The following is an 11,031-nucleotide window of genomic DNA, read 5'->3' as shown; positions in this document are numbered from 1 at the left end:
AGTCTTGAGATATTTCTTGGCCCAGTCTTGACGTTTCAGCTTGTGTGTCTTGTTCAGTGGTGGTCGTCTTTCAGCCTTTCTTACCTTGGCCATGTCTCTGAGTATTGCACACCTTGTGCTTTTGGGCACTCCAGTCATGTTGCAGCTCTGAAATATGGCCAAACTGGTGGCAAGTGGCATCTTGGCAGCTGCACGCTTGACTTTTCTCAGTTCATGGGCAGTTATTTTGCGCCTTGGTTTTTCCACACGCTTCTTGCGACCCTGTTGACTATTTTGAATGAAACGCTTGATTGTTCGATGATCACGCTTCAGAAGCTTTGCAATTTTGAGACTGCTGCATCCCTCTGCAAGATATCTCACTATTTTTGACTTTTCTGAGCCTGTCAAGTCCTTCTTTTGACCCATTTTGCCAAAGGAAAGGACGTTGCCTAATAATTATGCACACCTGATATAGGGTGTTGATGTCATTAGACCACACCCCTTCTCATTACAGAGATGCACATCACCTAATATGCTTAATTGGTAGTAGGCTTTCGAGCCTATACAGCTTGGAGTAAGACAACATGCATGAAGAGGATGATGTGGACAAAATACTCATTTGCCTAATAATTCTGCACTCCCTGTATGTGGACTGGTATCTTCACCTAAACATCCTACAGTGGTAGAAGTATGCAAATGACAATCATGAAATTATTATTATTATTATTATTATTACCATCTCAGTTAAAGACATGCCATGAAATATCCAAAAGAGAAGGTTTAAGCTTGAGTAACCGGAGCTATATGCAGATACAAAGCTAAATAAAAACGTGTCCATCCTGTAAGACAGGGCAGCCATACAAGTTTGCAGTTAATGACACATCACCTGCTATTTGCTGTTAGTTCCTGAGTGATCCTGTCTTTATTAATTCACAAAGTCATTTCGGTTTTCTTGTGCATAAATGCATGATGTTCCCTGGATTAGGAAAAGCTATGGAAAACTGCTATATGTAAAATGCTAAAAACAAACAAACAAACAAACAAACAAAAAAATCTAGAAGCAACAAATTAACCCTCAGATCGTGTTAATATTTATAACATGGAGTATAATCATTTCTGGTGAGTCCTGTTGATTCAATCAGTTACAAACTTTACAAACACAGACCCATGAGAATGACTCAAAACCCAGCGGACCCCCCCCACACACACACACACAACCCATATCTGGATGACATACCACTTACCATGCCAGAAGTCAGCCAGCAATGCCGGCTTGACACCAGATCCAGGCAAAACCTGTTTGCTATGTGGGCATAGGGATCAAGGTCCAGCGAGCCCCAGACCCAGGCCTACTCACACACACAGAAACTGCACAGACACACTCATCTATCCACATCCACCCCACGGACGAATGCCTCTCGACCATAGCCAGCAGCCCCGTTGTTCGAAATGCAGTTAACCCGTCCCCTGATCATCACTCCACCACAGCGTCAGGTAGGACGTAGGAAATAGGGATGTAAGGACCGGCTTGTCCATGTTAAAATGGTCTGTTGGGTGCATATGTTGGTGTGCGTGAGTGAGTGAGTGAGATGTAAAAAGTGAATATGACGTGTGAAGAGCGCTGTTAAAATTCAGCGGAGAACTGTGGCACGATAATGAATGGCTTTTCTAAAGAGAGAGCATTGTTCTTACCAAAACATGTTGATATCTTTGGCAAACTCTATTTAGAAGCAGCATGTGTTTACCTCTGCGGATGTCTGATTTTTTTTGTAGTATCCTGCTGTTCTGGCTCTTGTGAACAACTAGTTTTAAAAGTGTTAAAAAACAAAATTAGTAATTACAGAGGCATTTAATAAACGTACTTGGATGAAGAAACTGGTTTTAGATGGTTTCGGTATGGGGAGCTTTGGAAGACTGGTTTACCACAAAGGTGTAGTTATTACTGTTCTAAATTTAACATCACCTGCAGGCGCGTTTGTTTAGTCATGCGACCTTTATGACGCACAAAGGTGTTTGTGCACATTGAGGAAGCTTGCAGGATCACTCCTTTACTCCGATCAGAGAGTGCTGCGCTCTTACAAATCGCTGCTTATGTTTGGTTCATTTACAGCGGGATGATGGAGGATCAGACCCAGCACCCGGTTTTCTTTGAGTGTGAGAGTATTAAAGAAGAACATCTGACGAGAGTACAAAAATACTTCGGTATTCGCCGCAAATCGGGCGGAGGAGAGTGCGGACCGGTGACCACAGTGGACGAAAACCTCTACAGTGTTGCTTTCCGAAATAAAAAAGGTAGGTTTGTTATGAATTTTAATAGGTAAATATATTTACCTATGTTTATAATGTACGGACTTTCTTATGCACGAAATATCATACAGTAGTCGACGTCTCTAAATGACCATTTATTATTTTCATCAATAATTATATTTTGCCTCAGTAACCGTATCAGAAAGTTTTGGCTGTTTAGGAACTATTATACTTTCACAAGTGAGTTACTGGTGGCAATGGGACACGTAAGAAAGGAAAACAAAAGTCTGTCCGGAAAGCGAAACTTAATATTACACAACATTTGATGATCAGCCACCGACAGTGGGTGAAAAGATAAGATTAAAGAAGAAGGAAAAAAGAAACATAAAAACGAAAATAAGTCATATAAAAATAAATTCTACATGAAACTCAGTTTGTAACTTGAGATCTATTTATAGATCAGCAGCGAGTTCTTCAGAGATCAGAGCATGTTTTGGATCTTGAAGATTGTCGTTTGGTGTTCACTGTCCGAGAAAGTCTGCAAAATTCTACCTCCTCTCACTTCACCACCCCCACTTCTGCTCCAGCAGAGGTAAATTTCATGTTTTGATTTAATCAAGATCTTTGACAGTTTTATGGATCCATATAGAATCAGCATTGTCCATCTATCTATCTATCTATCTATCTATCTATCTATCTATCTATCTATCTATCTATCTATCTATCTATCTATCTATCTATCTATCTATCTATCTATCTATCTATCTATCTATCTATCTATCTATCTCAGAATCAGAATCAGAATCGTGTTTATTGGCCAAGTATATGTGCAGACACATACAGGGAATTTGGTTCCGGTAGATGGTGGCTCTCAAGCACAGCAATGTAAATCTCACACACACAAGTGTCTATATATACACATTACACATACATACACAAAGCTATGTAAACCAACTATAAATAACGAATCTAAACTTATATACATAAAATACAGAAATGAATGAGGTGGAATGAATACTACAAAATGTACATAAGGTGCAGTTGCAGTCTGGCAGTGGGAGCAGTGTGACAGGTCAACTGTTAAGAAGGGAGATGGCGAGGGGAAAGAAACTGTTCCTGTTTCGGGTGGTCCTGGTCTGCAGGCTTCTGTACCGTCTGCCAGAGGGCAGCAGATCAAAAAGTCTGTGTGCAGGGTGTGAGGGGTCTGTGATGATTTTCCCTGCCCGTTTCCTGGTTCTTGAGAGGTACAGATCCTGGATGGAGGGCAGGGGGGCGCTGATTATCCTTTCTGCTGCCCGTACAGTCCGCTGCAGTCTGCTCCTGTCCTGTTTAGTGGCTGCTCCATACCAGACTGTGATGGAGGAGCACAGGACAGACTCAATGACCGCAGTGTAGAACTGGATCAGCAGCTCCTGTGGGAGACTGTACTTCCCCAGTTGTCTCAGGAAGTACATCCTCTGCTGGGTCTTTTTGAGGATGGAGTTGATGTTGGTCTCCCACTTCAGGTCCTGGGAGATGGTTGTACCCAGGAACTTGAAGGTCTTCACAGTTGACACAGGGCTCTCTGATATGGTGAGGGGGAGCAGAGTTGAGGGATGTCTCCTGAAGTCCACTGTCATCTCTACAGTCTTAAGAGTGTTCAGCTCCAGATTGTGCTGACTGCACCAGAGTACCAGCCGCTCAACTTCCTGCCGGTATGCAGACTCATCACCATCTTGAATGAGGCCAATGACAGTGGTGTCATCTGCAAACTTTAGGAGTTTGACAGCAGAGTTATTGGAGGTGCAGTCGTTAGTGTAGAGGGAGAAGAGTAGTGGTGAGAGGACACATCCTTGAGGGGCACCAATACTGAGGGACCGGGTTTCAGAGGTGATCTCCCCCAGCCTCACTTGTTGCTTTCTGTCTGTCAGGAAGCTGGTGATCCACTGACAGGTAGCTGGTGACACGCTGAGCTGGGAGAGTTTGGAGGAAAGAAGTTCAGGCACAATGGTGTTAAAAGCCGAACTAAAGTCCACAAACAGGACCCTGGCATAAGTTCCCGGGCGGTCAAGGTGTTGCAGGATGTAATGCAGCCCCATGTTCACTGCACTGCATCTATCTATCTATCTATCTATCTATCTATCTATCTATCTATCTAATTATTTTACTGTATATTTTACAGTTTTGTACTGTTCTTCTAAAATATCACTAAATCTACATAAATAGGCTGTGATTTTACATTTCAAATGTAAATTAAAGTAAAATCACTGTAAATGCAATAAAACATAATTTTCTTGTTTTTTAAATGTATTTGTCTGTAAATATGCATATTTAGATTGTTAAAATACATTCACAAATCTATCATAATTTCACAAATATTTGTCCGTTATTTGAAAGAAACTGTTAAATTCAAATGTAATGCTATGGAAAAATATATAAAATTATTCTTATGAACTTTTTTTTTTTACATCAAATAATAATAATTATTATTGTTATTTAGGGCGATCGTGGCTCAAGCATTGGCAGATTGCCTTGTAATCAGAAGGTTGCCGGTTCGAGCCCCGGCTCGGACACTCTCGGTTGTTGTGTCTTTGGGCAAGACACTTCACCTACCACCTACTGGTGATGGCCAGAAGGGAATTGTAAAGCACTTTGAGGGTCTCAAAAAGCACTATATGAATGCAGTCCATTATTATTTAAACCAACTGGTAACTGTATATTTCTGTACATTTAAGTATTATTATTCATATTGCCGCATTCATTGACCTTGTTTATAGGTAATTTTATTGTTTGATCATGTTAAAATGGACCTAATTTAATGTTTAAAAGCACTTGAAAAAGGCAAAATCCCATGTATAATTAGGGCAACAAACTGTTTTGTCATTACTGAAAATAACCGTATTTTTATGAGAAAGTTATTTTCTGTTATTATTTTGGCGCCCCAGCTGCCGGAATATTACAGTTTGTTTAGTTTTGGGTTTTTTTTACGGTGTGTGTGTGTGTGTGTGTGTATGTGTATATATATATATATATATATATATATATATATATATATATATATATATATATATATATATATATATATATATATATATATATATATAAGGTAAGGTGGTCTTTGTTGCCGATTGATACCTCCTCTCATTTGCATTTCTTCCCAATCACAGACTCCTGAGAACATTCCCGCCTCGTCTCTTCCACCAAGTGATGAAGAGTATGAACTACACGTTGATAATTATCTCCTTCGTTACCTGAAAGAATGTCCACATGCTCAGCAAGAACTTGAGAACATGCTTGCCTGTTTAGCCTGCTCTGCTGATCTTTACTGTGAGGAGGGGAGAGTTTTAGTCAGGAGGCTCTCTCAACCTGGTGCTGCAGATGAAGTTAGCGATTGGAAAGCTGAGGTAGACGCTCTCTTTGGTGGCTACTTTTGCCATCATGAGGTAAACCCTGACAAAGTTGAAGCTTTGGTTCAGTCCAGCAGCTCTTGTCAGACTGCAGGTGAGGTGAAGGTGTACACAGATGAGTCTGGGATGGCTGTTGTTGTTGGAGAACAGTCTCTGGTTCATGCCAGGTTGTTAGACATTGAGCAACCTTCAAGTTTACGTGACGATATGGCATCTCTGAGTTTAAGAGAGGAAAGCACAACCATTGCTAGCTACAGCCTTTGTGATGGGCTCCAGGTGTTTGTGTGTCAGGGTGACATCACCAAGCAACACGCTGATGCTCTGGTAAATGCAGCCAATCAGGACTTGGAGCACTCTGCAGGTGTTGCTGCTGCACTGAGTCGAGCTGGTGGTCCTGAAATACAGAGAGAGAGTGATGAATTAGTGAAGTGTTTGGGGAAAATTCCCATAGGAGAAACAGTAGTGACCACAGGGGGTAACTTAAAGTGCAAGAAACTGCTTCATGCAGTTGGGCCTGTAGGTGGAAAAGCAAGTGACAGAGATAAGATGTTACTGGAGAAAACTGTGCATTGTGCTTTAAAGTTTTCAGAAATAATGGAGTTTCAGTCCATAGCCATTCCTTGTATCAGCTCAGGTGTGTCTGGGGTTCCTCTCACTGTGTGCACTGAAGCAACTGTTGCTGCTGTGAAGGACTTTGGCAGTGTGGGAGGTCGAAGTTTGAGGAAAATCATCCTGATTGATAACAAAGAGGAGGCAGTGAGGGCCATGCAGGAAGCATGTGACAGGCTTCTCCAAGGGATAGATGCACCTGATGAAGATACAGCAAGAGGAGCCACTGCCAGAGCTCCTGGAGGCAGAGTCCACATGGAGGTTATTCAGGGATCGATCGAGAGCCAACAGGTGAGAAATGTTGCTGTAATTAAAATAAACAACACCTTGCAATAAAACACATTTTCTAAGCCCACTAAATCTCCTGCTCTTCTCCTAGGTGGATGCTTTGGTGTCTCCTATGGTTGGCCATGATCCTCTCTCTACCCGTGTTGGAAATGCTTTGTTTGAAGTAGCTGGACCACAGCTGACCACAAGGTTTAGAAAGGAAGCAGAAGATGAAACAATGCCTGGTGACTCAGTACTGCTGGAGGGCTTACCTGGACTTCAGTCTAATGCAGTCTTCTTCCTCAATCTTGTTCCCTTTGATGGTGACCCAGAGGGTGTTGCAGTCCAGGTGAGATAGTAAAGGAGGGATTTTATTAGTCTGCCTGTTTGTGAGGACATTTTTTAATGAAGCCATTTGTCTTAATCCAATATTGTTATGTTCTATAGGTTCTTCGAATGAGCATCAACACAATACTGTCTTTTTGTGAGAAGAAAGGATTCAGATCTGTCGCTCTTCCCGTCCTCGGTGCTGGGATGGCCCTGCAGTTTCCTGTCAGTGAAGTGGAGAGAGTGTTAATGGAGGAAGTTTATGTATTTGAAGAGGAGCGAGCATGCATCACACCATTTCTGATCCGCATCGTCATTCACCCCGATGATGAGGAGACACACGAGGTTATGACATAGCACTTTTCCCTAAAAATCAACTATTGACAATTACGACGCTGAGAGTTGAAGAATGCCACCAACACCAAACTCTTATATTGATTTGTGCTTAAAAAAAGAAACTCTGAATATAGTAATCAAATATGTTCCAATAGTAAGCTCATTTACCATCTCATTTGCCAATATCAGTCAGCAGGGACAGTCTCATCTGACCCCAGTGTAATTCTTATGTGTAATAATATACTGTACAGAAATTGTTACTAATGCTGTTAATTTGTTGTCTTTACAGACATTTGGCTCTGTCCAAAATGGCAAATTCACTGAAGATTTTCACCACAAAGACCCAGACCAAGGTGAGTGTAGGAAAATATATACAACTAAGAATCAAAACTGGGTTTTTTTTTTATCTGTTTTTTCTTTTCTTTTCTTTTCGGGCACCTAAAAATCTCGAGTTAAAAAAGAGACAACATCTAAAACATCAACAGGGAATTACTACATCAGTTAGAGAATATAAAAGACATTCAGTCCATCACAGTGTACAAAATACACAGCATTTGGACAACAGCTCAAATACCTGAAAGTTTGGAGGATTCAGACAACCCTCCAAAGACTGAACAAAAGCTTGACCTAATTATCATTTAATGTTCAGGTCTCATATTATCCCTCCTGCTACAGACCCATCTGTTCTCATACCAACAGTGACAGTGGTCAACAACCTGAAACCCACAAGTTGTACTCTGGATATTTATAATAACCGACCAAAAGCTTGGCCTAATAGCAAACTGCATTCTCCTCTTATTCTTTAGTATTGACTCTGTGTCTGACTAAGCCTATACTGTAAAATCTGCTTCCTATTTTAAACCTCAAACCATGACCAAAAAATATTTCAAAGGCAGCAAAAGTAAGAAACAAATGTACTTAACAGAGTCAACTTTCTCCTCTAGATTCAACAACGATGAGGTTGGTCCTGCTGGGAAAAACTGGATCTGGGAAAAGTCACCTGGGTAACACCATTTTTGGAGAGGAGCTCTTTGCCACTTATGCCTCTCCAAACTCTGGAACAATGAAATGCCAAACAGAAACCAAAACAGTCAATGGAAGAAGCATCACTCTGATCGACACCCCTGGTTTCTTTGACACAGGAAGGTCTGAGGAAGATCTGAAGCCTGAGATAATGAGCTGTATGACAGAGTGTGCTCCTGGGCCTCATGCTTTTCTCATTGTGCTTCGAGTGGATAAATTCACAGAGCACGAGCAGGCTGTCATCGCTAAGATATGTCAGTGTTTCTCAGATGAAGCTCTAAAATATGCTGTCGTTGTTTTCACTCACGGTGAACAGCTTGACAAAAAATTTAAAATTGAAGATTTTGTCAGTGAGAACAAAAATCTGAGTGATCTGGTGTCAAAGTGTGGTGGTCGGTGTCACGTCTTTGATAACAAACACTGGAACAACAACCAGCCAAACAACTACAGGAGCAACCAGTTTCAGCTGGAGGAGTTGCTGAAATCAATAGAAAAAATGGTGGCAGAAAGAAACGGAGGTTACTACACAAATAAAATGCTGCAACATTTGGAGACAGTAATACGAGAACAGGTAGAGCACATTAGGCAGTCAATGCCAGATAAAACCCCAGAAGAGATCAGAAAGCAGGCTAAAACTAATGTGAGGAGTAGGTTTCTGATCCAAATGGCAGGGACTGGAACAGGAGCCTTGCTCGGTGCTTTTTTCGGTGTAGTAACATTGGCTGAATTTGCTATCAAAGCTGTGAAGAACCCACAATTGATGAATGTCACAACAAAGCTTTCCAGATTTGTGCCAGCTGCACAACAACAGAATGCATTAGTAGCTGCTGGAGCAGTAGGCTTGGTTGGAGCAGCAACTGCAGGAGGAATAATGGGAGGTGTAATTGGAAATGAAGCAGCTAAAGATTCAGAGTCACTTTCAGAAGCTGTACAGAAAGCATATAAGGCTGTACAGGAGGAAAGAAAATCTCTTACTCATGTAAGATTTTCATAATAACCAGGTACAGTAGTCCCTCGTTTATCGCGGGAGTTACGTTAAAAAAATAATAATAGCCAACTTTAATTTTTTACAGTTATTATAGATGTTTTAAGGCTGTAAAACCCATCACTACACACTTTATACACTTTTCTTGTTGTGTTTGACATTTTTGTGTTTGTTGGGAGAAAACTTACAAACACACAGGACAGCTCTTCAGAGTCACGCTGCTAGTGATCGAAGATTTATGTAGATTTGACTACCTGAACTCATTCTGTACTGTACAGGAGACACGGCACGAGATTGATTGGCAGTGGTCTACAGGACGCAGAACACAATGCATTGTTAAAATTTAAAAAAAGAAAAAAAAGAAAGCCATAAAAGGCGTTGCACAAAATTAGTATTTATTTGAAATCTGGTTTTTGGCAAACTATCATATATTTAGTCAGCAGTTTCCCTCCTTCATGAAGGAGATTTTGTTCTTCAGCCACTTTAGCATTTTATCTACTAACATTTTGTTTTTTCTTACTTCCCTTTGGTGGTGGGAACATATTGTTTGGTGTATTTATGTTCAATAGGTTTGTGATCCATAAACAACTAAAACGTTGAGCTTAAAGATTCTCACAAGATCTATGAGTGGGATAGCTGTGTTTATGGGGTTGTTGCTTGAACTACCTAGTGCCTTGATTCACTGTGATCATAATTTTTCATACAGATGTGACTAAAGTGGACGAATGTTTGAGACCATGAAACACATCAAACTTTAAAAACAATAACAAAACACAACAACACACTTAAGATTGAAGAAATTAGGTTTTGTTTGATTTTTCCCTGATATTGTCAAATCTCTATTTTTACTTAATTGTAAAGTATCTAATAATAATAGAACTACCTGATATGTGTATGCTATATTGCTGATATGATTGACAGATCAAAGATGTCTTATTAAGCAAATAAAAGCTATAATCTCTGACAAGGTTTCCCATTTCCCATGCCACGGTTTTGCTGTTGTAGTACTACACTTACATGTTGTGATCAACAAGAGACACTCTAAGAAAATGCTTTGATTCATGTGATGCCATTACCAGCATTAACATCAATTTTATTCATATAGTCCCAAATCACAACAGCAATCTCCTCATTGTGCTTTGTAAGGTAAAGACCCCACAATAATGCAGAGAAACCCCAACAATCAATGTGAGCAAACACATGGCAACGGTGGTTAGGAAAAGTTCACTTTTAACAGGAAAAAAGCTCCACAAAAACCCGGCTCAGGGAGAGGGCATCCATCTCCTGTGACCATTTAAGGGTTAGGAGAGGTAGACACCTATTAATAAGAGCCAGAGACTATTAATAGCTAATGATTAAATGCAGAAAGATGTATAAATTAGGGATGGCACAATACCACTTTTAATGTCTGATACCGATATCATAAATTTGAATATCTGCCGACACCGATATGAATCTGATGTAGTCTGTTTATGATCAATAAAAAAAATTAAATTTATTTTGCTGAATGTTGTAAAAGTTCATACTAAACAAAACACTAAACACTATTATACTTGTATTAAAAAATAAACTGCACCCAAAATATTTTACAGTTCAACATTATTAATCTTTTTATTTGAACTTTTAGCAGAACTTTAAATGTAAATATTTAAAGTAATATTCAAAAGTAATTTAAAATGTGATTTTATGCAGATTTCAAAAACTCTTTGGTTCTGAAAAAAAGTGCAATATTAGCACAAAATAATGTTTATATTCAACAACTTAGAAAAAAAAACAAGTTGTAGAATGGATTCTTTTATACTTACAGCTTAACATAAATAGACATCCAGAGTGGAAAGCAGTGCAAATAAATGCAAACATGGCTTATTGTGA

The 11,031-nt window shown here is 39.9% G+C and overlaps 1 protein-coding gene across 1 annotated transcript; it reads left to right on the top strand.

Moving 5' to 3' along the window:
• The first annotated feature begins 1,418 nt into the window (after positions 1-1,418).
• Positions 1,419-9,168, top strand: LOC146636134 (uncharacterized). Its single transcript, XM_085349468.1, has 8 exons — positions 1,419-1,473; positions 2,090-2,271; positions 2,685-2,818; positions 5,373-6,512; positions 6,601-6,837; positions 6,936-7,160; positions 7,441-7,504; positions 8,096-9,168. The coding sequence occupies exons 2-8, from the start codon at positions 2,094-2,096 to the stop codon at positions 9,166-9,168; spliced, it is 3,051 nt and encodes a 1,016-aa protein (XP_085205594.1). The 5' UTR covers positions 1,419-1,473; positions 2,090-2,093.
• The last annotated feature ends 1,863 nt before the right edge of the window (positions 9,169-11,031 follow it).

This window comes from Diplotaxodon limnothrissa, linkage group LG3 (assembly GCF_057381915.1).
Source record: "Diplotaxodon limnothrissa isolate DT_005_m linkage group LG3, D_limnothrissa_male_GT1.1, whole genome shotgun sequence".
In the NCBI taxonomy this organism is placed as follows: domain Eukaryota; kingdom Metazoa; phylum Chordata; class Actinopteri; order Cichliformes; family Cichlidae; genus Diplotaxodon; species Diplotaxodon limnothrissa.
Note: the sequence above shows the minus strand (reverse complement) of the source record. Positions and strands in the feature narration are given on the sequence as shown.

Bases quoted from the DNA above. Each gene is read 5' to 3' on its own strand.
- LOC146636134 (XM_085349468.1), top strand. From the start codon at position 2,094: ATGATGGAGGATCAGACCCAGCACCCGGTTTTCTTTGAGTGTGAGAGT. The intron at 2,272-2,684 runs GTAGGTTTGTTA...ATCTATTTATAG, and splicing joins TGCTTTCCGAAATAAAAAAG to ATCAGCAGCGAGTTCTTCAG. The intron at 7,505-8,095 runs GTGAGTGTAGGA...TTTCTCCTCTAG, and splicing joins CCACAAAGACCCAGACCAAG to ATTCAACAACGATGAGGTTG.